We start from the raw sequence: 24,578 nt of genomic DNA on the forward strand, positions 1-24,578 counted from the left end.
CCGGGAAGTGGACGGCCGTTTCCGCGGCGGCAGGAAGCAGGCGGAGCCAGGCCCCTGACCCCAGGCTTTATTGGTGCCTCTCACAGTGCAGCGTGAAAATAGGGGGGGGCTGAGCCCCACCTTGGTCCCCAGGAGGGCGAGGAGGGGAAGGAGGAAGAGGAAGCAGCAGAGGAAGGGGGGGGGGGGGCTCAGCGCGGATCGGGGTCCCCCCCAGGCTCCGGGGCGCTGGGTGAGCGGCTGCAGGGGGGCGGTGGCCCCCCCAGCACCCGCCACTGGAAGACGCTGGTGTCCTTGCCCCCCAGGGAGATGAGGTGCCCGTCGTCGTGGGTGAAGCGGACGTTGGTGACATGGCTGCCGTGGCCCCCGTACACGTGGCTCGGCGCCTGCGGGGACCGTGAGTGTGAGCGTGCACACGTCTCCGGCCCGGACCCCTTGCACAAGCACGTCCCCGCGCCTGGGGGCTCCTTGCACGCGTGTTGCACGCGTGTGCCCTCCCCTTGCACGTGTGCACCCCTTGCAAACACCCGCCCTCCCACGGTTTCTCCCCTATACACCCCACCTCGGCCCTCCCAGCCCCCCCCCCCCGGGGGGTCCGCCCCCCCCCCCCCCCAGCCCACCTTGGGGCGGGCACAGGGGTACTGGAAGAGATGAACTTTGCAGAAGTCGTCTGCCACGGCCACCACGCGTTCGTGGTGGGACCGGCACAGGGAGTTGATGTCGGTGCCGTCCGAGCCGTCGGGCCAGACGCCTGCAAGGGACATTGGTGCGGGGGGGGGGGGGGGGGGGGGGTCAGGGGGACCTCCAGGACCCCCATGACTCTCCCCCGGCCCCCCCCACGCTCACCAAAGACGTGGAAGCCCAGCACGCAGGTGTAGGACGCCCATTCCCGGTCCCGGCTCTCGAAACGGTTGCGGAGCAGTTTGCAGCCCCCGGCGACGTCCCCTGGTTGGGGAGGTGGGGGGGGGGACAGGGGCAGTGAGACCAGCCCCTGGGGGGTCCCAGCAGGGTAAGGGGGTGCCCACCAGCCCCCCCAGTCCATCCCCCCCAGCTCACAGTAGAGGATCTCATAGTCCCCTGAGTTAGACATGACGAAGCGGCCGTCCTTGGACCAGTCCAGGTGGGTGATGAAGCTGGAGTGGCCCTGAGGGGGGGGGCAGGAGGGAGTGTTGGGGACAAGGGGGGCAGTGGGGACCCCCAGAGCCCCCCCCCCGACTCTCACCGTGCAGCGCCCAAAGCGGGTGTACTTGCGTCCGCCCTCGGTGACACTGTAGATGTAGATGAAGTTGTCGTGGGAGCCGATGGCCAGGAAGGAGCCGTCTGTGGGGACAGGGACGAGGTTGGGGACAGGGACCCCCCCCCCCACCCCCCCGCCATGGGGATGGGGACGGGGGCTCACCCGGGGAGAACCGCACCACCGAGAGCTGCTCGTTGCCATCCGAGCCGCCGGCCAGCGGCTGTTGCGTTGCTGTGTCCAGCACTAGCCACCTGTGGGGACAGCAGGGACAAGGGGGGGGGACGGGACACACACGGGGGGGGGAAGACACATAGGGGGGGACGAGGGCACAGCAGGTACCGGGGGGAACAGGGGGACACAGGCGACCGCAGGGATGGGGGGGAGAGCGAGGACCAGGGAGGACCAGGATGGACAGGGGGACATGGGGACCACGGGGGTCGGGCAGGCGGAGGGCACCGGCCCCCCCGTGTCCCCGTCTATGTCCTCCCATGTCTCCGTCCCCCTGCGTGGCACCATGACCCCCAGCCACTGTACCCCCCGCCATCCCCCCATGTCCCCCCCCGCCATCCCCCGTCACTCACCGCCCCGTGAGCAGCCCCACGGCCACCACCTGCCCCCCGGGGTGGAAGTCAGCACAGAGCCCCGTGTCCTGCGGGGGAAAGGGGGTGTCAGGCCACACAGGCACCAGCCCCCACAGACCCCCCCCACCAGGCTCCTGCCCCCTGGTACCACCAGCCCGCCCAGCCCTCCTGTACCCCCATACCAGTCTCCTGCCCCCCTGGTCCCCCCAGCCCTCTTGTACCCCTGTACCCCCATACCAGGCTTCTGCCTCCTGGTGCCCATGTCTCCCCCAGCCCCCCCGTACCCCCATACCAGTCTCCTACCACTCTGGTCCCCCCAGCCCCCTTGTACCCCCATACCAGTCTCCCACCCCCTGGTCCCCCCAGCCCCCCCCCAGCCCTCCTGTACCCCCATACCAGTCTCCCACCACCCTGGTCCCCCCAGCCCTCTTGTACCCCTGTACCCCCATACCAGGCTTCTGCCTCCTGGTCCCCATGTCTCCCCCAGCCCCCCCGTACCCCCATACCAGTCTCCTGCCACCTGGTACCACCAGCCCTCCTGTACCCCCATACCAGTCTCCCACCCCCCTGGTCCCCTCAGCCCCCTTGTACCCCCATACCAGGCTTCTGCCTTCTGGTCCCCATGGCCACCCCAGCCCTTCTGTACCCCCATACCAGGCTCATGCCCCCCCCCCCGCCAGGCCCCCCCACCTCCAGTGCCAGGCTCCAGGCCAGCGCGTGCTCCTGCCCATCCCACAGGCAGAGCTGCCGGTCGTGGCCGCAAGTGAGGAAAAGGCAGCAGCTGGGATGGGTGGCCAAGCCCCACACCTCGTCCGTGTGCCCCTGGGGGGGGGGACAGGGAGGGGGGGTCGTCACCCCATCCCCATGATGGGGAGACCCCTCCTGCCCCCTTTGGCCCCACCTGCACGATGGGGGTGAAGCCAGTGGCCAGCGTCCCCCGCAATAGGGCGTTGCGGGTCGTCCCCACCAGCAGCTCGTCCCCGGGTCCCTCCGCGATGGTCCGCACTGCCCCGAAGCGCTCGGGGAGCTGAGAAGCAGGGGGGGGGTCAGGGGGGGCACCCCAAACCCCCCTCCACCTCCCCATCATGGTCACCCCTGCCCTGAAGCACTCAGGGAGCTGGGGGACCAGGGCAGGTTCTGGGGGCCAGAGCGGGTTTTGGGGAGCTGGGGCAGGTTTTGGGGAACTAGGGAGGGTTTTGGGGGGGGGCCGGGTCCCCCACCTCGGCCTCCTGCAGCAGGACGAGCGCGGGGCTCCAGCAAACCACCCGCCGGTCTTTGCCGCCGCCGCTCAGCACCGTCCCGTCTCGCCGGCGGCACAGGGCGAAGATGCTGCCCTCGTGTGCCCGGGTTTGCTGCCCGATCTGGTACGTCTCTGCGGAATCGGGGTCAGCCCCCACAGCTGCCCCACGGTCCCTTGTCCCCCATCCCACCATCCCCATCCCCCACCTTTGCCGCCCTTCCCCGGTGTGCGGCCGTCTCCAGCGGCACGGGTCCAGGTCAGGATGTTGCCCTCGGAATCGCCCGTCAGCACGTCCCCGGCAGCATCAAAGATGAAGCACTGGATGAACTTGGGCTTCTTGTACTTCTGCAGGGTCGGGGGAAAGACAGCAGCATCAGCACAAACCCGCCCCCCCCCAGCTCCCCCCAGCCCCCTGGGGCACCCCCCCTCACCCCAAAGATGCCCTGCTTCTTGGTGAGCGTGGCCCCGCTCCAGGTCCAGAAGTAGACGTGGGACTTGCCGCTGGTGATGATGCTGCTGCTGTCCTGGGGGTTGAACTCCACCGTCAGCACCGACTCGTTCGTGCTCTATGAGGCGGGGGGGACACAAACTGTCAGCCTGGATGCCTGGGACCCCCCACCCCAGCTGCTGGGGTTCCCCCCACTCCGTCCGGACGCCTGGGTCCCCTCACCTTCACCTCCGCCTGCTTGGTGCCGCGGGCGCAGTCCCACACCGACATCATGTGCTCGTTAGAGTCGTCCACCACGCAGAGGTAAGCGCCTTGGTCCTGGGGGGACAGGGGTGAGGGGGACGGATGCAGGATGGGGGGGACACACAGAGGGACGGGGGGACAGGGACTCACGGCGGTGGAGAAGGCGAGGGAGCCCACGCCCCGCTCGAAGCTGCCGAGGCCGATCTGCTGCAGCGTGAGCAGCGTGGCCGAGTCCCAGATGTGCACGATGGGCTGCAGCGGCTGCGGGGACAGCGTGGGTCGGGGGTCCCAGGGGGTCCCATCCCACGGTGGGGGGGATATATATCCCCATCCCATCCTGTCCACGTCGCCATCCTGTCCCTGCCGCCATCCTATCTTCATCCCATCCTATTCCCACCCCATCCCCGACTCTGTCTCTGTCCCATCCCCATCCTCATCCCATCCCCATCTTCGTCCCATCCCCATCTTCATCCCATCCCCGTCCCCGTCCCATCCTCGTCCCATCCCCGTCTCTGTCCCATCCTCGTTCCATCCCCGTCTCCGTCCCATCCTCATCCCATCCCCGTCTCTGTCCCATCCTCATCCTTGTCCCATCCTCATCCTTGTCCCATCCCCGTCTCCATCCTGTTCCCATCCCCGTCTCTGTCCCATCCTCGTTCCATCCCCGTCTCCGTCCCATCCTCATCCTTGTCCCATCCCTGTCTCCATCCTGTTCCCATCCCCATCCCAGTCCCGTTCCCGAACCCATTCCCATCCCCATCCCACGCCATACCTTGCCGTCCTTGTCGACGCCGGCCGCCTGCCCCGTGGCAACGCGGAGGCGGTCGGGGTGCACGGCCAAGCTGCGGGGGGAAGTAGGGGGTAAGGCGGGGGGGGGGTTGTGGAATGGAGACGGGGGACATCCCCCCCCACCCGGGGCTCACCAGCGCACGCAGTCGCTGTGGCGCAGGTAGTGGCGCTGGCGGCGGCGCGGGACGTGCAGGAGGATGACGACGCAGGCGATGAAGTACACCAGCTCGCCCGAGGCCAGCACGTGCAGGTTGGAGCGGCTGTCCCGGCCCCGGTACCCGTAGCTGGGCTCCGTTAAGGGATGCAACTGGTGTGGTGGGTGGGGACCCCCCCTGCCCCCAAAGGGGGACCCCCACGTGGGGATGGGGACCCCCAGATGGAGACCCCAGAGAGGGATAGGGACTCCCAGAGGCGGATGGGGATGGGGTCAGGGATGGGACCCCCAAAGATGGATGGAGACCCCCAGATGGAGACCCCAGAGAGGGATGGGGACCCCCAGGGATGGATGGGGATGGGGACCCCCAGATGGGGACCCCAGAGAGGGATGGAGACCCCAGAGAGGGATGGGGACCCCCAGATGAGGACACCAGAGAAGGATGGGGACCCCCAGAGATGGATGGGGATGGGGATGGGGTCAGGGATGGGACCCCCAAAGATGGATGGAGACCCCAGAGAGGGATGGGGACCCCCAGATGAGGACACCAGAGAAGGATGGGGACCCCCAGAGATGGATGGGGATGGGGTCAGGGATGGGACCCCCAAAGATGGAGGGAGACCCCAGAGAGGGATGGGGACCCCCAGAGAGGGACAGGCACACCCAAATGGGGACAGGGATGGGGCTGGGGACCCCCAGGTTGGGGGGGGAGGGGGGGCATGTGGATGGGACACGCCATGGGGGGTCGCCCCCCCCCCCCCCCCCCGCGGTGCAGGATACACCCAGTCGAGCTGGAGGCGCTCGGGGGGCAGCTCGGCCCGCAGCCCCCCGTAGGGGCCCAGCCCCGAGGGCACGTACATGGTGATGGGGCGGCCCCGCAGGAACATCTTCACCGACACCCCCTCTGTGGGGCGGGGACGCCGGGGGTCACCCCACGGCCCCCGGCCCCCGCCCCATGGACGGACGGACGGACCGATGCCCCCGAGCCTCACCCAGGTTGTAGTTCCCGCGGCGCGACCCTGGGGAGGGAAACGGTGTTATGCCCCAAAAATGAGCCCCCTGCACCCCAGTAATGACCCGACCCCCCCCCACCCTGCACCCCAAAAATGACACACACACCCCCCCCCCCCCGGCCCCCCAGCACCCACCTGGGCTCAGGGTGGGCTCCTTCGGGCGGCTGCCAGGGAGAGGTGGCGTCAACGGGGGAGTGTGGGGGTGCAGGGGGGATGAGAGGGCTTGGAGGGGGGGTGAGGGGGTGCAGCGGGACGGAGGGGGGGCGTGGGGGTGCAGGGGAAGTTTGTGGGTGCAAGGGGATGAGGGGGTGCAGGGGGGATGAGGGGGTGCAGGGGATCTGTGGGAGCGCAGAGGCGATGGGGGGGTGCAGGCGGGGTTGGGGTGCAGGGAGGACAAAGGGGGTGCGGGGGGGGACTGTGGGGATGCACGGTGGGTTTGGGGGTGCGGGGGGGGGCCCCCACCTCTCGGGGCTCCCCGCCTGCAGCAGGAGGTTGGCGGACGAAGCCGCTTTCCTGCTCAGGCGCTGCCGGGGGCTGGCGCTGCCGGAGGAGGAGCTGTGCCTGCGCAGGCTGGGGGGGACGGGGGGGGACATGGGGGGCAGGGGGGGGACAGGGGGGACGGGGGGACACCGTCAGTGAAGGGTTAACACCCCCCCCGCCTCTCATATCCCCCCCAAATCCCACCCTAACCCCGACACCATCCTCCCCGCGGACCCAGGCAATTGGTCCCCAGCCCCTCTCCCCCATAGCCCCCCACTTTCCCAGCGGACCCAGGCATCCAGGCAGCCCCCAGCCCTCTCCCCGCAGCCCCCCCCCCCACTGCCAGCAGACCCAGGCATCCAGGACCCCCCCCCCCCAGCCCTCCTGCTCCCCCAGCAGTCCCAGACATCGGGGACCCCCATCCTCACAGCTCTTTGCGGGCACCCCGTGGGGCCGGGCTGGGGGCTGCCGGGGGGGAATCGGGAGCCGGGGGCTCCGGGGAGGCTGGGGTGGGTGCCGGGGGGCACGGGGGGGACCCCGGAGGGGGTGGTTCCTGGGGGGTCCCCTGGTCCCCGCTGGCTCCCGGCGCCTCCGGGCTTGGGGCTGTCTCCTCCGTCTGCGTCCCCACGCTGATGGTTTGAGGGGGGCCGGGGGGGGCAAGGGGGGGCCCATTGGGGTCCAGCTGCAGGCAGGGCTCCGGGATGGCACCGTTGGCTGGGGAGGTGGGGAAAGGGGTCAGCACCTGAGACCCCCCCCCCATCACCCCGCAGACCCAGGTGTCTGGGGGGGGGGAATGATGGCGACACCCAGACTTCCAGACAAGGGACCCCATGGCGGGGGCCGGGGGGGGGGGGGGGCGAACCGCGGCGTCGAGGCCTCACCGTGGGGCAGGTGCCGCAGCAGCCGGGGCAGGTGCTGGTCGTAGAGGCCGAGGCGTCGTAGGGCGTCCGCCAGCGCCGCTTTCACCAGCGCCAGCTCCTCTTCGAGGCGTCGCAGCCGCAGCTCCAGGGGGGCCGGCGGGCTGGGGGGGGCCCGGGTCACCTGCGGGAGGGGAGAAGGTGACACGGTGCTGCTTGGGGATGCAGGTGCCTGGGGACCCCTGTGTCACGCGCCCCCCCCCCCCCCTCCCCCCAGCACCCAGGGACCCAGGTGTCTGGGGACCCCTGTGTCACCCACCTGCCGCCCCCCCCCCCCCAGCACCCAGGGGTCCGGGGACCCCTGTGTCAGCCCCCCCAGCACCCAGGGACCCAGGCATCCGGGGACCCGTGTCACCCCCCCCCCCCCCGACACCAGCACCCAGAGGTCCAGGTGTCCCGGGGACCCCTGTGTCACCCGCCCCCCAGCACCCAGGGACCCAGGCATCTGGGGTCCCGTGTCACCCCCCCCCAGCACCCAGAGACCCGGGTGTCCCCGCTCCACCCCCACACACCGCACTGCCCCAGGGACCCCCCCCCACTGCCCCAGGGACCCCTGCTGTTGCAGGGACCCAGCCATCTGGGTGCCCCCATAACCCCCCCCCAGCCTCTCCCCCTCCCAGGACCTGGCATGGACCCAGGCGTCTGGGGACCCGTGTCACCCCCCGCCACCCCCCAGCACCCAGGGGTCTGTGGTGTCACACCCCCCCCCCCCCAGCACCCAGAGACCCGGTTTCCCCACTCCACCCTCACGCACCCCACCGCCCCAGGGACCCCCTCACTGCCCCAGGGACCCCCCCTGTTGCCCCAGGAACCCCCCCTGCTGCTGCAGGGACCCAGCCATCTGGGGTCCTGTGTCACCCACCCCCCCCCAGCACCCAGGGGTCAGTGTCACCTCCCCCAGCACCCAGAGGCCGGGTTTCCCCACTCCACCGCCATGCACCCCACTACCCCAGGGACCCCCCCCCCCACTGCCGCAGGGACCCCCCCCACTGCCCCAGGGACGCTGCCATCCAGATACCCCCCCCCCCCCCAGCCTCTCCTCTCCCCAGGACCTGGCATGGAGCAGGCGTCCGGGGACCTATGGCACCCCCCCCAGCACCCTGGGGTCTGGGGACCCCTGTGTCACCCCCCCCCAGCGCCCAAACACCCAGTTTCCCCATTCCACCCCACCGCCCCAGGGACCCCCTCACTGCCCCAGGGACCCCCCCTGTTGCCCCACGGACCCCCCCCGCTGCCACAGGGACCCAGCTATCCTGGTCCCCCCCCCCCAGCCTCTCTCCCCACCCCGGGACCTGGCATGGACCCAGGCGTCCAGCCGCCCCCCCCCCAACACCCCAGACCCCATTTCTGGGGTATGTGGGGCCACCCTGGGGCTGGGGGGGGGGGGTGGTGGGAGCAGCAAGGGCTCCCTGGGGTGGGTGGTGGGGTGGAGCAGGGGGTCTCCCCCAAACACAGCCCCCCCCCCTTCCATTAACCCCTGGCTGCCCGTGGAGGGGGGGGTCAGGCTCACCGCGGAGGCCGCCATCCGTCTCGGGCTCCATGGCGAGCGGGGGCCCACGCGAGGCCTCGACCGCGGCCTCCGGCTTTCGCCGCCCCAGGAAGCGCCGCGGCGTCGCCGAGTCATTTCCCCTTCGCCGCCCCGGCCTGATCCTGCGCCCGCCGCTGCCTCCATGGAGAAAAAGTGTGTGTGGGGGGGGGCAGAATGGGGAGCAGGCCTCTGGGGGCACCCATGCACCCCACTGCCCCCCCCCCCCAACACCCAGGGACCTGGGTATCCCAGGGGGACCCCGCTGTCTGGGTGACACCCCCCCCAAACCCACTGACACCCCCCCCACACCAAGGGACCCACCGCCCCGGTAGCTGCGTCACGCTGGTTGTACCCCCCCCCCCCCGCCATGCTGGGGCACCCCAGGATTTGGGGTGAGGGGCTATGGGTGCCCCGTCGGGCACAGTCACGACCCACCACCCTTTTCCATCATGCCCCCCCCCCCCCCCCCCATGTTGCTGTCTCCCCGGGGGTGGGCGATGGGACAGGGCAGGGAGCAGCCCGTCGCCCCGATAATTCACCCTGCCATGGGGCTGGGGGGACCCCCATCACCCCCCCCACCCCACTCGGGGTGGGGGGCCTCAGGCCCGGATGCCTGGATTTGCCACAGTGGGGTGGTGGAGTGTGGGGGGGTGGCACCCCCATAACCGTGGGGCAGCCCCCACCCGCCCGGTTTCAGGACGAAGCGGGGCGCTGCATCCCGGCACCCCAAACCCACAACAAAGGGTGCCGGCGGCCCCGATTCATCCCGAAAGTGAAACGTCGCCTGCATAGGGGACCCAGGCGTTCGGGTGCTGCACCCACACCCCCTACCCCCCCCCCCCCCCCAAAAAAAACCCCAACCTTGGGCAGGGATGGCGATCCAGGCATCCGGGCACGGCCAACCCCACGGGCCAGCAGAGAGATGCCAGTGTCCGGCTCTACAGACCCCACTGAGGGGACCCAGCTACCCCCCCCAAAACCAGGGCACAGACCCAGGCGTCTGGGTGCTGCACCCCCCCACCCAGGCTGGCTCAGGGACTCGCATCCAGGCTCGTTGCGCACCCCCCCGGGACTGGGATCGGGATGCCTGGGTGCTGTGCACCCCCCACACCGGGATACTGGGGTGCCCTTTCCATCCCTCCCCCCTCCTTGCTCCTGCCCCCCCCAGGGGCAGGTTGGCCCCGCTTTGCCCTCCCACAGGGGTGGGTGGGTGCTGGGGGGGGGGGGCAGGTGTGAGCCGGGGCCGCATCCTGCACAGTCATAGCGCAAGCGGGTTCGGGGCTGCGCCTCCGGGAACAGCCTCTGCTCCGTGTGCGCCGGCTCTCGCCTCGGCGAGGGGACGGGGACAGGGCGAGACCCCCCCCCGCTGCAGGTACGGCGGGGGCCCGGGTGCCTGGGTCCCCTTTGGGAGATGACGGGGGTCATGGGGTGGTCCCGGGACCGCTGGGTCCCTTGAGGGGGGACAACAGGGTGGTCCCGGGACCCCTGGGTCCCTTTGGGAGACGATGGGGGTCATGGGGTGGCCCAGGGATGGTTGGGGAGACAACGGGGGCCATGGGGTGGTCCCGGGACTGCTGGGTCCCTTGGGGGGACAACGGGGTCCATGGGATGGCCAAGGGACCACTGGGTCCCTTGGGGGGGGGACAACGGGGTGGCCCAGGGACCCCTGGGTCCCTTTGGGAGACGATGGGGGTCATGGGGTGGCCCAGGGATGGTTGGGGAGACAACGGGGGCCATGGGGTGGTCCCGGGACTGCTGGGTCCCTTGGGGGGACAACGGGGTCCATGGGATGGCCAAGGGACCACTGGGTCTCTTGGGGGGACAATGAGGTGGCCCAGGGATGGTTGGGTCCCTTGCGGGGACAACGGGGTGGTCCCGGGACCCCTGGGTCCCTTTGGGAGATGATGTGGACCATGGGGTGGTCCCGGGACCGCTGGGTCCCTTGAGGGGGGACAACAGGGTGGTCCCGGGACCCCTGGGTCCCTTTGGGAGACGATGGGGGTCATGGGGTGGCCCAGGGATGGTTGGGGAGACAACGAGGGCCATGGGGTGGTCCCGGGACCGTTGGGTCCCTTGGGGGGACAACGGGGGTCAGGGGATGGCCCAGGGATGGTTGGGTCCCTCGGGGGGACAAGGGGGGTCACGCGGTGACAGAGGGACCCCTGAGTCCCTGGGGGGGGACAACGGGGTCCATGGGGTGGCCCTGGGGCCGGAAAAATGGGGGGGAGTGGGAAGGGGGGTCCCCTAGCCACCCTTCTCACCCATCTCCCCCCCCCCCCCAGCACCATGGAGCCGCAGCTGGGCCCCTATGCCCCCCTGTACCCCCCCGCCAGCCCCTTCCCCACGGTGGGGCAGCCCCACTGGGAGCCCCGGCCCCCCGAGGCCCCCCCCGGGCCCTGGGGCCCCCCCCGGGGTGAGGGACCCCCCGGCCGCCTGGACCCCTTCTCCCAGGCCTTTGCCGGCCGTCTGCCGGGCAAGGCCTGGGGGGCCGGGACCCCGGTGGCCGGGGAGGTCACCCCCCCCCTCGGGCTACCTGCCCCTGCCCTATGGTGGCCCCCCCCACGAGGAGCCGCCCCCCGCTTGCCTCTATCAGGACCTGCAGCCCCCCCCCTGCACCCCCCCTGCACCCTTCCAGGGCCCAGGTGAGCACTGGGCAGGGGGGGGGCAGATACCTGGGCCCCATGAGCCTTTTTGGGGGTGGCGGGGGGGGGGAAGCAGCCCTGACCCCCCCCCCCCGGCTCTGTTCCGTCGTCCCATCGCAGCCCCGCAGGGACTGGGGGGGGCCGAGGGCTTCGCCGGACTCCTGGGTCCCCCGGACTGGGTGTCCGATGGGGCGCGATGCTACCAGGTGAGTCTGGATGCCCCCGGGAGGGGGGGGCATGGGGGGGGGGACACTGGGTCCCCCAGTGCCTGACCCCCCCCCCCCATCCCCTCCCCGCAGGACCCCAACCGCTATTTCAGGGGTGCCGAGTTGCCTTTCCCTGGGGTCCCCCCATGGCCGGGAGGGGCCTTGGGGGAGACGGGGGGGGGCTGCGAGCTGAGCCCCCCCTGGGCAGAGAGCACGGCTCCCCCCGAGGTGAGAAAAGCCGGACGCCTGGGTCCCTGCCGTAGCGGGGGGGGGGGGGGGGGGGGGCCACGGGGCCCCCCCCTGACCCCTCTCCTCTCTCTCCCGCAGGCCCCACCAGCCCCCCCCAGCAGGGGCTGGGCCCCCCCCCTACCGAAGCCGCTTGGGGCTGGGGGGGGGCCCCCCACGGTACCGGCCGCCCCCCATGTTGGACCCGGGGCGTGGGGGGCCGGGGCTGTTTGGGGGGCTGCTGGCAGGGGGCAGCCCCCCCAGGGCCGCCGACCCCCAGCACCTCTTGCCTCCGTGAGTTGGGGGGGGGCCCGGAAAGAAGGGCGGGGGAGCAGCTGGGGGGGGGGGCTGCCCACCACCCCCCCTCTTTGTGCCCCCCCCCCCCCCCCCAGGCAGATCAACGTGGGCCCCGGCTTCCAGGCAGCCGTGCCGGCGGCAGCGGGGGGGGGGCTGCGGGCAGGACCCCCCCGGGGGGGCCACGCTGGCCTGGAGCCCCTGGCCCGGGCTGGAGGGGGACCCTGAGACTCAGCAGCAAGGTGAGTCCCCCCCCCCAACACCTTCCCGGTCAGGGGGAGGGGTAGGGGGGGTTGGGGGGCCTGCCTGGGGCCCCCCCCCCTCACCCAGCCCCCCCCCCCCAGTGGAAACCTTGCTGGACCTGGCCTGCTCCAGTGCCCTTCCCGGGGGGGGCACCAACCGGGAGCTGGCCCTGCACTGCCTGGCCCGCGCCGACGGCAGCCTGACGGTGAGGGGGGGGGACACCGGGTGGTTTGGGGGTGCCCCCCCCCCCCCCCTTGCGACCCACTATGTCCCGTCTGTGTCGTCGTCCCCCCCCCCCCCCAGGGTGCCCTGGAGCTGCTGCTGCTGGGGACGCCAGCCTGGCCGCGGGCAGACCCCTTAGCTGGGTACCACTACACCGGTGAGGGGGGGGGCCAAGTGGGGGGGGGGGTTAAAGAGGGATTTTGGGGGGCCCCCACGGCCCCCCCCAACCCAGATCCTGACACCCCCCCACAGGCAGCGACACCTGGACCCCCCGGGAGCGGCGGCTCTTCGCCAAGGCCCTGGCGCGGCATGGGAAAGACTTTACACGCATCCAGCAGGCGGTGAGGGCCCCCCCCCCCCCCCCCCCCAGCTCCTGGGTCCCCCCCCCACCCCGTTCCCACAGGGTCACCCCAAAACCTGCCCCCCCCCCTCCCCGCCCCAAACCCAGGTGCCCTCCAAACGGACGACGCAGTGCGTCGAGTTTTACTACCTGCACAAGTCGCGGCTGGGACGGGCGCGGAGGCAGGTACAGGGTGGGGGGGGGTCAGGGACCCCCCCCCCCCCATCGTGCTGGGGGGGCACCGGTGGCACCCCCCACCCTGGTTTTGGGGGGCACTGGGGACCCCTCTCCTCCCACCTCTCTCTGTCCCAGATGCCATCCGAAGCCCTCGGCTCCCGCTTCCCCTGCAAGCTCTGCGGCAAGTATGCGGGGAGGGAGGGGGGGCAGAAGGGGATTGGGGGTCCCTGGGAGGGGCACAGAGGGTGCTGGGGGGGGGCACAGACAGTGCTGCCCCCCCCCAGCCCCCCACCGCATCCCCATTTTCCCCCAGAATCTTCCCCAAGATCAAGAGCCGCAATGCCCACATGAAGATCCACCGGCAGCAGGAGGGCTGGGGGGGGTCCCAGTTCCTGCCCCCCCCGTGGCCCCCTGTCTCCCCTACCGTGGGGGGGGGGCACGCAGCAGCCCCTGGTGTGAGGCGCCCACCGCCCCCCCCGGAGCAGGATGTCTCCCCCCAGACACGGACGAGGACGGAGCGGGAGAGTTTATTGCGGAGATGACACTCGGCCGGGGAGCCCCGTGGGAAAAGGGGGGGACCCCCACGGAAAGGGGGGACCCTGTCGATAAATAAAGTCCGAGCGTCCCCGGGGGACGTCCCCATATCCGATCCTTCCCCGGGGGGGGGTCCCTGCAGTGCAAGGGGGGCGCGGGGGGGTCCCTCACACCTCGATGTGGGGGTCCGAACCCCGTCCCTCGCGCTGCAGCTGCTCCTCCTGCCGCAGCTTCGGCTTCTCCGTCCGCGTGTGCCACACCAGCACCTGGAGGTGGGGGGGCGTCAGCGGGACCCCCCCAGTGTGGCACGGACCCCCCCCCCCCCCCCCCCCCGAGCACCCTGCACACCCCAGCCTGGTCTGTGCACCCCAACGACCCCCTTGTGAGGACTGGGCCCCCACCAACCCCCCCAGCCTGGCCTCCCTCCCCTGGGGACCCTGTCCTGTCACCCACACTCCCAAGGGACCCCCCCCGTCCCTGAGGGACCCCAGGACCCCCCGGCCCCCACCTGGGTGCAGTTTTCTGCCTTAGGCCCCAGCTCAGTGGGGGAAGTAAACCCCCCCAGCATTTTGCTGTACCCCCATGGGACCCCAGGACCCCCCCAAGGAACATCCCAAACCCCTGAAGGACCCCCCCCCCAAACCCCTGAGGGACCTCAGAACCCCCCCAAGAGACCCCCCAAACCCCTGAGGGACCCTGGGACCCCCTGAGGGACACCCCCAAACCCCTGAGGGACCCCAGCACCCCCCGGGGGAGGCCCCGCTCCTGACCCGGGCGCAGTTGTCAGCCTTGGGCTCCAGCTCTTTGGGGGAGATGAGCCCCCCCAGCACTTTGTTGTGCCCCCATGGGTCCCCAGAACCCCCCAAGGAACCCCCCCAAGCCCCTGAGGGACCCCAGAACCCCACCAAGGGACCCCCCCAAACCCCCGAGAGACCCCAGGACCCCCTATTCCTGACCTGGGTGCAGTTGTTGGCCTCAGGCTCCAGCTCAGTGGGGCAAATGAGCCCCCCCAGCACTTTGTTGTGCCCCCATAGGACCCCAGAACCCTCCTCAAGGGATCCCCCAAACCCGAGGGACCCCAGAACCCCCCCAAGGGACCCCCCCCGAACCCCTGAGGGACCCCCGGGACCCCCCCATTCCTGACCTGGGTGCAGTTGTCAGTGTTGGGCTCCAGCTCGGCAGGGGAGACAAGCCCCGCCCAGGGCTCCACCGTGCCCCTATGGGACCCCAGACCCGCCAAGGACCCCCCCCATCCCTCACCTAGGCGCAGTTTTTGGTCTTAGACTCCAGCTCGGCGGGGGAGACGAGCCCCCCCAGGACCCCCAAAGGACCCCAAACCCTCCCCGAGGGCCCCGTCCCTCACCTGGGTGCAGTTGTTGGCCTTGGGCTCCAGCTCGGCGGGGGAGACGAGCCCCCCCAGCAGACTGCTCTCCAGGTAGCCCCTCTCGGCCTGGGGGTCGAAGCGGGCGGCGGGCCGCGCCAGCAACAGGGGCAGCCCCACGGCGAAGCCGGCCATATCCAACGGGAAGGGGCGTTCCGGTTTCCAGGCGGTATGGAAGCCCACCACCCGGCCCCCCGCTACCAGCGGTCGTTCGAAACGTAGGCCCCCCACCAGTCCCACCGGCCAGACCGCCACGCCGCGGGTGCTGCGCATCTGGGGGAGAGCGGCCGTCAGGGCTGGGGGGGGGCTCAAGGAGGACGGGGGGGGGACCCCGCGGAGCAGCACAGCCCCTCAAAGAAGCGCAAGGCTGAGGATGTTGAGGGGCAGAGGGGGCTAGGGGAGGTTGTGGGGGGGGGTTAGGAGAGCGTGGGCGGGAATGGGGGGGCTCTGGTGGGGGTGCAGGGGAGTTTGGGGGTGTTAAGAGAGCTGGGGAGGGTGCGGGGGGACTGGAAGAATTTGAGGGGAGTTCAGGGAGGGGCTGGGGGGTAACAGCACGCTCCATCACTTCCAAAAGGTACAAGCTGGAGGTGTTAAGAGGCAGAAAGGAGTTGGGGGGTCGGGAGGGGGACAGGGTGTTCTGGGGGGGGTCAGAGGGTTCGGGGGGGGTCGGGGGGGTTCCCCACCTCCTCGAAGAGGCGCAGGCTGTAGGTGTTGTCGTCGTCGGCGAAGTAGACCACGCCGCTCTCGCCGGGCGCCCGCGTCTCCCGCAGCCACTGCAGCGCCCGGTTGCGTTGTTCGACGCCGCGGGGGCGCAGCCAGGGGGGGTCCCCGGGGCGGCGACGACGTTCGGGGGGGGTCTCGACGTTCAGGTGGGTGAAGGGAACACCACTGGCGGCCAACAACCCCCCCACCAGTGCCGTGGGGGCCGCCGCGTCCTCCACCACCACCCAGTGCAGCGCCCGCACGTGCAGCAACGTCTGCGACAGCCGCACCAGCTCCGCCTTCTGCACCGGCCTGGGGGGGGGGGGGGCAAAATGGGGCTGGGGGGGGCTGGGGGGGGTCCTGGGGGGCTGGGGGGGGCACGTGAACCCAAGGGGGATGGGGGGCGCGTGGATGGATCGAGCTGGGAGTAGCCCAGGCCAGGCTGTGTTGGGGGAAATGGGTCTGGGGCGGGGGGAGGCAGATCAGGTTATATGGGGCCATGGGGGGGGCAAATGGGTCTGGGGGGGGCAGATCAGGTTATATAGGGCCAGGGGAAGGGGGAATGGGTCTGGGGGGCCAGGCTAAGTTGAGGGGTAAGCAGGTCTGGGGGGGACAGATCAGGTTATATGGGGCCATGGGGGGGGGAAATGGATGTGGGGGGCGGTTAGGCAGGTTGTACAGGGTGGGGTGGAGGAAAAATGGGACTGGGGGGGGGCAGATCAGGTTCTATGGGGCTGGAGGGGAGAGGGAATGGGTCTGGGGGGGCCAAGCCGGGGTGTACAGGGTGGGGTGGGGGCACAAATAGGTCTGGGGGGGCAGATCAGGTTATATGGGGGCATGGGGGGGGAAATGGGTCTGGGGGGGGGGCCAGGCTGGGCTGGAGGACAAATGGGTCTGGGGGGGGGACCAGCCAGGCTGCATGGGGCTGGGGGGGGGGGGGGGAGCCTGGCCAAGCCGTAGAGGACCATGGGGGGGGTCTCACCTGGCGTAGGTGGGGGTCACCACGTAGATGGTGGGTAGGGCCCGGCCTCCCCCCTGCGCTCGGGGCTCCCCCCGGGCCCCCCCACCCCGCAGCTCCGCCAGCAGCCGGTCCCGGTCCCGGCTTCGCCGCCGCTCGGCCTGTAGCTGGTGCGAGCAGTCGCAGGGCTGCCCTGGTGGGGGGGGGGCGGGGCGGTCAGGGACCCCAGGGTAAACCCTGGGGGGGGGTCAAGGACCCCTCAGCCGCCCCCCCCCCCCCCACTCACCGAGCTGCAGCAGGGCGCAGAGCAGCCCTACCAGAGACACCACGAAGTAGACGATGAAAACGTTCTTCAGCTTTACCCTCATGGCAGCGCTGGGGGGGTCCGGGGGGGGGTCCGGGGGGCTTTTTTTTTGGAGGGGAGAGCGGGGGGCTCAGGCGTCCTGCCCCGGAGCCCCCCCAGCAGACTCTGCCCAGAGCCTTTCCCGCACCCCTGCCCCCCCCGGGTCCCGGATCTCGCTCCCAGTCACCCCAGCACAGTCCCTGCAGCCCCCCAGTACATGCCCGTGCCCCCCCCCGCCGCCTCCAAGCCCCCCGCCGGTGCTCCCGGTGCCTCCAACCGCCCCCCCCAAGTCGCCTCAGCAAAGGAGCGCAGACGTGGCGCCGTTACCACGGCAACGGAGCCGGGACTCACCGCGACGGAACCGGAGCCGGAAGGGAACCGGGCCGGGCCCTACCGGGACCGAACTTGGTACCGGGAAGGGAACCGGGACCGGTTCGGGGTCGCGAAGGCTCCGCCGGGCCGGGCCGGGCCGGGCCGGGCCAGGCCAGGCCGGCACTTCCGGTCCGTCCCCCACCGCGCTCCGGCCGCCACTTCCGGTCGCGGGTCCGTCCTGCAGGTTCCGGCCGCTGCCCGTGCCCCGGCCCGGGGGTTCCGGGGGCTGCCCCCCCCCCGCCCCTCAAAACACTGTTGTTTTTTGGTTTTTTTTTTTTCCTGGTTTTATTTATCTTTTATCAAAACCCGGCACGGGGCCGCCCCCTCCCCACCCCACCCCCACCCCCGACCCCACTCAGCCGCGGGAGGGGGGGCCCAGTTCTTGCCTCGCCCCCCCCCCAGCCCTCATGTGCCCCACAGCTGGGGGGGGTGGAGGGAGGGGAAGGAGAATTGGGGGGGGCTCCCCCAAACCCCAGCTGACCCCCGCTGGCTGGGGGGGGGGGAGGAAGGAGGGAAGGGGAGTGGGGGGGGGGCACAAGGGGGGCAGGCAAAGCTTTGGTCCCCATCCCCCCACCAGCCCCACCCCTGCCCCCCAGCCCCACACTTTGGGGGGGGTGGTGGTGGTCAGAGGCAGTGCCCCCCCCCCCCCCCAAACCAAAGGGCCCCCCCTTACAGCAGCCAAGGGGGCAGGGGGAGCTCCCTGACCCTGGGTGGGGGGGGTCCTGGGGGGCTGTGGGGGGGTCCCGGGGGGTAGGGGACAGGAAGGGCAGGGGGAGCTGCCCCCTGCCCCCCCCCCCCCCCCAGCAGCAGCCCCCCCCCTCTGCATTATCGCAGGACGATGGCCCAGTCGTCGCCGATGCGGACCCCCGGCTTGCGCAGGGTGAGGACGGAAGTCTCGGCCTCGTGCTGGAAGTCGAGGCGCGTTTCGGAGCCGTCTGGGGTGGGGGGGGAGACAACAACAATGACACACAGGGTTAGGGGGGGCCCCAGAACACACCCCCACACCCCCCCAGAAGCCCCTAACTCACCCGCAGGACGGAGAACGACAGCGGCCGGTTTCCCTGCGCCCAGGATCACCACACGCTCCAGCCAAGCTGGGGTGTCGAAGGAACCCCGGGGGTCCGCGGAGCTGCGGGAAAAGAGAAAAGGGGGGTCCGGGGGGGGGCCGAGGAGGGGGGCAGAGGGGTCCCGGGGGGGTCTGGGGGGGTACCTGGCCGTCAGCGTGTTGCCAGCGAAGGTGAATTGCCGGTGCAGGTAGCGCGCCTTCGTCTCGTAGTCAAAGCTCTGCCCGTCATCCAGGAAAAGATCGCCCTCGGCTGTGCCCTGGAGGAAGGGGGGGGGGGCAACGGGGGGAGTCAGGGAGGGCTGGGGGAGTTTGGGGGGGGTCTGTGGGGGGGCTCTGCACTTACCTGGGGGCTGAGGGCCACATAGAGAGTGAAGGGGTCCCCCCGCATGCACTCGGTGGAACGTCGCACCCTCTCCTGCCGCGGCACCACTGTCCCCCCGCGCTGGAACACCGGCACCTGGGGGGGGGGGGGGGTGGGTGGAAGGTGGGCCCGGATCCCCCCCCACACCCACCGTAGCCCCCCCAAACCTGCCCCCCCAGCCCCGTCACCCACGCTGCTCATGGTCACCGGCACATAGAGCGTCTGGGGTGCGTGGTGCTTCTGGAGGGAGGCGACGTCGTACCAGACCTGGGGGGACCAGAGAGAGGTTGGGGGGGGAGGCTGGATCCCTAACACCCCCGCCCCAAAGCCTGCAGCCCCCCCCCCCCCCCCCCCCCCAAGCTCACCTCTCCCTTGCCGGGTAAGTAGACCTGCACCCCACGGGCGCCCTGCTCTGTCACGGGGTGCACCAGCAGCGCCCTGTCTGGGGACGAGGTGGGGGGTCCTGGGTCAGCACTGGGGTGGGGGGGACGACCCCCAAACGGGAGTGGGGACACCCCCACGGCCGGCAAATCCCCCCCCCCCCTCACCGATCATGTACTGGTCATCGATGGCGAAGGTGGTGGCATCCTCGGGGTACTCCATCCAAAGCGGCCTGGGGGAAGAGGGGGGACACACACAGACGTCATGAACCTGGGGAGGGGAGGGGGGAGTTTTTTTGGGGAGGACCCCCCCACACCCGCTCACCTCATGACGGGCAGCCCGTGGCGGTGGCTGCGGTAGAAAGCGGTATACCAAAACGGGAGGAGAGCGTAACGCTGGCGGATGGCGGCGCGGATCAGCGCCACGTTTTCCTCCCCGAAAAGCCAGGGTTCGCGGCGCGCCGTATCCAGGTGAGCGTGGGCGCGGAAAAAGGGTTGGAAAGCGCCCGCTTGGTACCACCGCACCAGCAGCTCCGCTTCGGGGTTCTTGAAAAAGCCCCCCACGTCCGCTACGGGGGCAGGAGGGGCTCAGGGTGGGGGTCCGAGCGCACCGAGCCCCCCCCCCTCCTCGATCCCACTCTTGCCCCGCTCACAGCCGCAGAAGGAGAGACCGGCGAGCCCGAAGCTCAGGCACATGGGGATGGAAATCTTCAGGTGCTCCCACTCAGCCGCGTTGTCGCCCGTCCACACCGCACCTGCGGGACGGAGGTGGGGGTGAGGAGGAGTGGGGGGCACACACACACAGAGGGGGGGCCCCAGGGTGGACCCCCACCCTCACCGTAACGCTGGGAGCCGGCGAAGAAAGCCCGGCTCAGGACGAAGGGTCGGTGCTGCCCACCCGAGCGCTGGATCTGTCCCTCGGCCGTCGCCATTTGCTGCAGGGACGGGGTTGGGGTGGGGGGGGAGAAAGAGAAGCTGTGAGGGACCCCCCCCTGGCATGTGTAGGGGGGGTGTAGGGTGAGGGGGGGGGGCCCCCACGCTCACCACGTAGAGGCCGTAGAGGTTGTGGAGGTCTCGGTGCTCCCAGCCGCCGTGGTGCACGGCGTCCTTGTGCATCGTCACCTCGGGGCCGCTGAAGACCGAGGGCTCGTTCATGTCATTCCAAGTGAAAAGGTTCTCGGTCGAGCCCTGGGGGGGGGGGGGCCCACGGTGAGGGGGGAGCACAGGAGCGATGGGGGGGGGGGGGGCAGAGGGGTGAGGAGGGGAGAGCAGCTTGGAGCGGGGCACATGAGCAACAGGGGAAAACGGTGATTTGAGAGCAGAAGAGCGATGGGGGGTGGGTAGCAACTTGGGGGGGGTAGGTAGTGACTTAGGGGGGACATGGCAGTGACGTGGGGGGCCAGACACCTGCCGGGGGGGGGGCTGACAGTGATGGGGAGGGGGCCACGCACCCACCGGGGCAGTTGCTCCTCACCTCGTACTGGTCGTAGGCGAACATGGAGGCCCACCATGCACGCATCTCGGGGTTGGTGAAGTCAGGATACGCAGCGGAGCCTGGGAGCAGTGCAGGGGTCAGCGTGGACCCCCCCGAGGCTCCCTCTAGGACCCCCCCCCCACCGCACAGCCCCGCTCACCCGGCCAGCACCAGCCCTCGTAGTCGCTGCCGTCTTTCGTCTTGACATAGAAGCCGCGGGAGCGCAGCTCGTTGTGAACGCGGTACCCACTGTCCACCTTGATGTGGGGGTCCACGATGCTGACCATCTCGGGGGGGACACACAAAAATACGCGTCAGCACCCAGGGGGGGTCCCAAGGCACCCCCCCCCAGCCCCTCAGCGGGGGTCCCCTACCTTGCGTTTCTTGGCGGCCAGGCGTTGCAGCATGTCTCGGGGTCGGGGGAACTTGCTGGGGTCCCAAGTGAAATAACGTTTGCCGTCGGCGTGTTCGATATCCAGCCAGAGGACGTCGCAGGGGACGGCATGTTCCTCGAAACCCCGCTCCACCGCTGCCACGTCCTCCTCGTCGTTGTAATTCCAGCGGCTCTGGTGGTAACCCAAAGCGAAGAGGGGGGGCAGCGCCTGGGTGCCTGCGGGGGAGACGGATGGACGGACAGACAGCGGGGCTCGCAGCGGGGTGCCCGGTGCTGGCCCTGTTTTGGCGCACCCTCCTCCTTCCCTCCCCGCGGCGGCGTACCGGTGAGGGCGGCGTACTGCCCCGCCACGGCGGCGGGCGTGGGGCCCAGCAGCAGAAAAACGTCGACGATGCCGCTTTCCGACATCCAGCGCACGTCTGTCTGCGGCGTCTCGCCCCCGCCCTGCATGTAATCCAGCAGCTTCCCGAAAAGCGTCTGCAGGCGGGGAGGGGTGTCAAAGAGTCCTGCCGGACCCCCCCAACTCCTCCCCAGGACCCCCCCGTCGCCCGTTCCTGCACCTTGCCGGCGGTGTTGGAGCTGATATCCACCCAGGTCTCGGCGGCATTGAGCCAGAAGATGCCGAGGGTGCGACGGGCGCTGTGTGCCAGCAGGAGCGGGACGGAGCCGTAGAGTGCCATGGGGTTGTAGAGCTCATACTGGAAGACGTCCAGGTTGTAGAGGCGGTACGGGTCCCCCCCCCCTGCGGGAGGCCAGGTGGGTCAGCGTCCCCCCCCGCGGTACCACCGTCATCACCCTCCTCCCCGACTCGCTCTCCCCGCCACTCACTCGGTGGTGCGGAGCCGCAGGCTGTCGGCGTGCTCGGGGATGCCGTAAACGTGCTCAAAGCCGGGCAGGGAGAAGTCCAACCCCACCGAGGTGGGCCCTGCAGTGGGACGGGGAGGGGAGTGGTGAAACCGGGAGCCCCCCCACACCGGTCCCCCCCCTCCCTGGCCACGGGACGGGCCTCACCGTTAGGTTTGGTGTCCGTGTGTGTCTTGAACGTCTCCTCCCAGGAGCCCGGCTCCTCCGCAGCCTCGGCCGTGGCCTCTGTGGGCTACGGGACCAGATGCCGTTAGGGATGGATGCAGAGAGGAGTTCTCCCCCCCCCCCCCCCCCCCCCCAAAAAATAAGGAGGGGGCCCAACTCCCCACTGGACCCCAGCACCTCGTCCGCAGCCCCGCTCCCTGTAATACCTTCTCGCTCTGGGTGCCAGCGTCCTCCGTCCCGCCAGTGGTTTCCTCCTGCCCCTCGGCAGCCCCCCCCTCTTCCGCCGTGGGCTCCCTGGGGGTGTCCCTGTGGGGGCGGGGGGGCGGTTATAAGGTCCCGGGGCATCCCGGTCGCCGCAGGCAAGAGTCACGCACGCAGCAGGCTCGCAGTGGGGAGGGGACACGGACAGACACAGGACGCCCCGGCAAGCACTCACTCGGGGCCCTGAAGGTGGGCACAACACCCCAACCACCCCCCCCCCCAGCTTGCTCGGGGTGGGGGGGGGGCAGTTCCTCACTTTTGGGGGGACGGGGACGGCCCCGGCCGCTCCTGCCCCTTCCTCCTCCCTCCCGCCGGGGCCTACCCGGCCCAGGGGGGCTATGGGGGGACGCTGCCCTGGGGGTCCCCTGGCCAGGGCTCCCGCTGGGGGCCCGGGGGGGGGGGGGGGGGGCAGAGACAGCAGCAGAAGCCACAGATTTACCTATGGAAAAGGGTCTTGATCTTATCCCACAAGCTACCGACCGAGCTACTAACTTTATCCGAGAAACTGGGGCGCGGGCGGGGGGGAAGCGCAGCCAGAAACAGAAACACAGCGAGAGTCAGTGCGAGGAGCCGCCGGACGGACAGACGGACGCGGCCCGGCCCGGCTTCCCCCCACCCCCCACCCCTTCCCCTTGGGCTGCCCACCCTCTCGGGGTGGGCGGTGGGGGGCCCTTTGGAACGCTGCCGTTCCCCGCCTCCCCCTTCCCTAGGGTTTACCTTCACCGGTGGGGACGGCCAAGCACCCTGAGCTCCCCAGGGGGGGGTTTGCTGGGTGCCCTGGGTTGGGGGGGGGGAACCTGGGGAGCAGGGGGGGGGACCCGGTCCCACCCACCCGGCCGCAGAGCCTCCCACCCCCGGCCGTACTCACGAGTCCCGGCGTTGTCGGAGGTGCTCGAAGAAGAGGAGGCCGCGGGCGTTGACGCTGCAGAGCAGCTCCCGTCCCTGCAGCAGGTCCATGCGGAATGGCTTCTCCGTCACCAGCAACCGGTGTCCGGCGGGGCCCAGCGACAGCTCCAGGCTCCCCTCGTCTCGCCCCGTCACTGCCAACCTGCCAGAAAGGGGAAGGGGGGTGCCGATAGCGGCTGCGTCCCCCCACTCCCCAACCCGGCTAACGTGCGTGTCCCCATCTCCGCATCCCCTCCCCTCCACCCGGTGCTCACCGCTCCACCGGCGGCTCGGCCACCAGCACGTCCGGCACCTCGAACCGCGGCCGCAGCGGGTTCAGCTCCTTGATGCGGATACGGGTGACGTTCCCTTGCAGCCCCCACAGCTCCAGCAGCAGCGGGACCTGGAAAAAAAGGGGGTGCGTGTGGGAGGGAAAGGACGGATATACAAACACGGTCTCGGCAGGATGGTGCCGGTCACCGCCTCCGCGCTTTCCCCGGTCCCGGTACGGACCTTGGTGACTTCGTTAACGAGCTGTAACCTGGCGGCATCCGGTCCGAGCTGCAACGACTCCAGGAGGGCCCGGTATGGCGAGTGGCCGGGCTGCAGGCCGCGCTGGCGCCTGTGGGGAAGCAAGAAAAGGTGGGGTGTGTTTGGGGGAGGACGACAGACCCTGAGCCCAGCCCCCCCCAACCATAGCTAACCCCCCCCACCTGCAGAAACCGCTTTGTTCACACGTCTTGAAGTTGCTCCGGTCCACGGCCAGGGCGGTCGCCAGGCAAACGGCCGCCCACAGCAGCACCGCCGGCCTCCGCCTGCGGGGGGGGGGACACACACGAACACACATATACCGGGTCCGACCGGGGACGGGGACGGGGACGGTGGCGGGGCTGGGCCGCAGCTCAGGCCCAAGGGGGTGGGGGTGGGGACCCGGGGAGAGGAGGGGGGGTCCCGGGGGGGGGGGGGGGGTCTCGGAACGCGGGGTGCCCCCCCGGGGAAGGGGGAGGGGTACGGTCCCGGCCGCGGGATTCCACACACACCCCCCACCCCCCCCGCCCCGGCGCACGCTCACCTCCCCGGCGCCGCCGCCATCTTGGATCGGGCCTGACCCTTCACCCCGCCCCTGGCGCCCCCCCCCACCCCCCACCTCACGCCGCCGCGTCCCATTGGCTGAGGGGAGCCCCGCCCGCGAACCCGCCTTCGGCCACGCCCACTTCCCCCTCCCGCTGCGGGGCGGAGCTTAGGGCCCGCCGGCGCGCCCTGGCTCCAGCCCCGCCCCGTCTCACCTGGTTGCCGGGGAGGCCGCAGCCCCGCCCCTCTCCCTCTCGCGATTGGCGCGCGCGAGGGGTTGAGGGATGGGAGCTGGCTCCTATCAGAGCGCGAGGTAGGGAAGAGGCGGGGACACGCCGCGCAGGGAGGACGGGCAAACCAATGAAAGCGCGGAAAAGCTGAGCGACACATC

The 24,578-nt window shown here is 70.8% G+C and overlaps 4 protein-coding genes across 9 annotated transcripts; 1 reads left to right on the forward strand and 3 right to left on the reverse strand.

Moving 5' to 3' along the window:
* Window positions 1-52: 52 nt before the first annotated feature.
* EML3 (EMAP like 3) lies at window positions 53-8,749 on the reverse strand. Of its 5 annotated transcripts, none has more exons than XM_030006862.2 (22): window positions 8,610-8,746; window positions 7,064-7,223; window positions 6,165-6,272; window positions 5,838-5,866; window positions 5,682-5,708; window positions 5,470-5,593; window positions 4,670-4,819; window positions 4,519-4,588; window positions 3,897-4,007; window positions 3,726-3,821; window positions 3,487-3,621; window positions 3,262-3,400; window positions 3,036-3,187; window positions 2,717-2,842; window positions 2,506-2,637; window positions 1,816-1,883; window positions 1,397-1,485; window positions 1,220-1,317; window positions 1,054-1,141; window positions 844-942; window positions 618-748; window positions 53-383 (listed from the first exon to the last, which is right to left on the reverse strand). In XM_030006862.2, the coding sequence occupies exons 1-22, from the start codon at window positions 8,638-8,640 to the stop codon at window positions 189-191; spliced, it is 2,358 nt and encodes a 785-aa protein (XP_029862722.1). In that variant the 5' UTR covers window positions 8,641-8,746; the 3' UTR covers window positions 53-188. The 5 variants fall into 5 exon arrangements, with proteins under 5 accessions (XP_029862722.1, XP_029862723.1, XP_029862721.1 ...); XM_030006863.1 differs by lacking the exon at window positions 8,610-8,746 and adding an exon at window positions 6,611-6,896; XM_030006861.2 differs by lacking the exon at window positions 5,838-5,866 and adding an exon at window positions 6,611-6,896 and having other exon boundaries at window positions 5,470-5,708; window positions 8,610-8,749.
* A 2,126-nt stretch (window positions 8,750-10,875) lies between these two features.
* On the forward strand, window positions 10,876-13,605 carry LOC115338327 (basic proline-rich protein-like). Its single transcript, XM_041121936.1, has 11 exons — window positions 10,876-11,269; window positions 11,390-11,475; window positions 11,569-11,703; window positions 11,803-11,994; window positions 12,093-12,236; window positions 12,339-12,442; window positions 12,541-12,616; window positions 12,712-12,800; window positions 12,908-12,985; window positions 13,112-13,161; window positions 13,290-13,605. Exons 1-11 carry the CDS (start codon window positions 10,914-10,916, stop codon window positions 13,516-13,518), a joined length of 1,539 nt encoding a protein of 512 aa, XP_040977870.1. The 5' UTR covers window positions 10,876-10,913; the 3' UTR covers window positions 13,519-13,605.
* Window positions 13,488-17,419, reverse strand: B3GAT3 (beta-1,3-glucuronyltransferase 3). Its single transcript, XM_030006872.2, has 6 exons — window positions 17,246-17,419; window positions 16,838-16,956; window positions 16,576-16,744; window positions 15,575-15,905; window positions 14,874-15,164; window positions 13,488-13,776 (listed from the first exon to the last, which is right to left on the reverse strand). Exons 2-6 carry the CDS (start codon window positions 16,917-16,919, stop codon window positions 13,678-13,680), a joined length of 972 nt encoding a protein of 323 aa, XP_029862732.1. The 5' UTR covers window positions 16,920-16,956; window positions 17,246-17,419; the 3' UTR covers window positions 13,488-13,677.
* A 566-nt stretch (window positions 17,420-17,985) lies between these two features.
* On the reverse strand, window positions 17,986-24,247 carry GANAB (glucosidase II alpha subunit). 2 transcript variants are annotated; one of them, XM_030006869.2, is made up of 25 exons: window positions 24,189-24,247; window positions 23,830-23,931; window positions 23,630-23,738; window positions 23,392-23,519; window positions 23,100-23,279; window positions 22,671-22,736; window positions 22,177-22,276; window positions 21,953-22,037; window positions 21,770-21,866; window positions 21,502-21,682; window positions 21,265-21,418; window positions 20,922-21,157; window positions 20,708-20,834; window positions 20,548-20,627; window positions 20,118-20,261; window positions 19,912-20,008; window positions 19,727-19,828; window positions 19,399-19,642; window positions 19,242-19,306; window positions 19,059-19,135; window positions 18,886-18,960; window positions 18,676-18,789; window positions 18,477-18,589; window positions 18,295-18,395; window positions 17,986-18,201 (listed from the first exon to the last, which is right to left on the reverse strand). In XM_030006869.2, exons 1-25 carry the CDS (start codon window positions 24,206-24,208, stop codon window positions 18,092-18,094), a joined length of 2,907 nt encoding a protein of 968 aa, XP_029862729.1. In that variant the 5' UTR covers window positions 24,209-24,247; the 3' UTR covers window positions 17,986-18,091. The 2 variants fall into 2 exon arrangements, with proteins under 2 accessions (XP_029862729.1, XP_029862730.1); XM_030006870.2 differs by lacking the exon at window positions 22,671-22,736 and having other exon boundaries at window positions 17,987-18,201.
* Window positions 24,248-24,578: the final 331 nt, after the last annotated feature.

Source organism: Aquila chrysaetos, unplaced genomic scaffold, assembly GCF_900496995.4.
Source record: "Aquila chrysaetos chrysaetos unplaced genomic scaffold, bAquChr1.4, whole genome shotgun sequence".
Taxonomy (NCBI): Eukaryota; Metazoa; Chordata; class Aves; order Accipitriformes; family Accipitridae; genus Aquila; species Aquila chrysaetos.

Excerpts from the sequence above, each read along its gene's own strand:
- EML3 (XM_030006861.2), bottom strand. The coding sequence starts at position 8,640 with ATGGAGCCCGAGACGGATGGCGGCCTCCGCG. Across the intron at positions 4,820-5,469 it reads CGCCTCCAGCTCGACTGGGT|CTACGGGTACCGGGGCCGGG; the intron begins GTATCCTGCACC and ends AACGGAGCCCAG. Across the intron at positions 2,843-3,035 it reads TCCTGCTGCAGGAGGCCGAG|CTCCCCGAGCGCTTCGGGGC; the intron begins GTGGGGGACCCG and ends CCTGCTTCTCAG.
- B3GAT3 (XM_030006872.2), bottom strand. The coding sequence starts at position 16,919 with ATGAGGGTAAAGCTGAAGAACGTTTTCATCGTCTACTTCGTGGTGTCT. Across the intron at positions 16,745-16,837 it reads CTGCGCCCTGCTGCAGCTCG|GGCAGCCCTGCGACTGCTCG; the intron begins GTGAGTGGGGGG and ends CCCCCCCACCAG. Across the intron at positions 13,777-14,873 it reads AGGCCAACAACTGCACCCAG|GTGCTGGTGTGGCACACGCG; the intron begins GTGAGGGACGGG and ends CCCCACCTCCAG.
- GANAB (XM_030006869.2), bottom strand. The coding sequence starts at position 24,208 with ATGGCGGCGGCGCCGGGGAG. Across the intron at positions 22,277-22,670 it reads ATCAAGACCCTTTTCCATAG|GGACACCCCCAGGGAGCCCA; the intron begins GTAAATCTGTGG and ends CCGCCCCCACAG. Across the intron at positions 20,262-20,547 it reads TCGCCTACGACCAGTACGAG|GGCTCGACCGAGAACCTTTT; the intron begins GTGAGGAGCAAC and ends CCCCCCCCCCAG.
- LOC115338327 (XM_041121936.1), top strand. The coding sequence starts at position 10,914 with ATGGAGCCGCAGCTGGGCCCCTATGCCCCCCTGTACCCCCCCGCCAGC. Across the intron at positions 12,443-12,540 it reads GCGCCGACGGCAGCCTGACG|GGTGCCCTGGAGCTGCTGCT; the intron begins GTGAGGGGGGGG and ends CCCCCCCCCCAG. Across the intron at positions 12,617-12,711 it reads AGCTGGGTACCACTACACCG|GCAGCGACACCTGGACCCCC; the intron begins GTGAGGGGGGGG and ends ACCCCCCCACAG.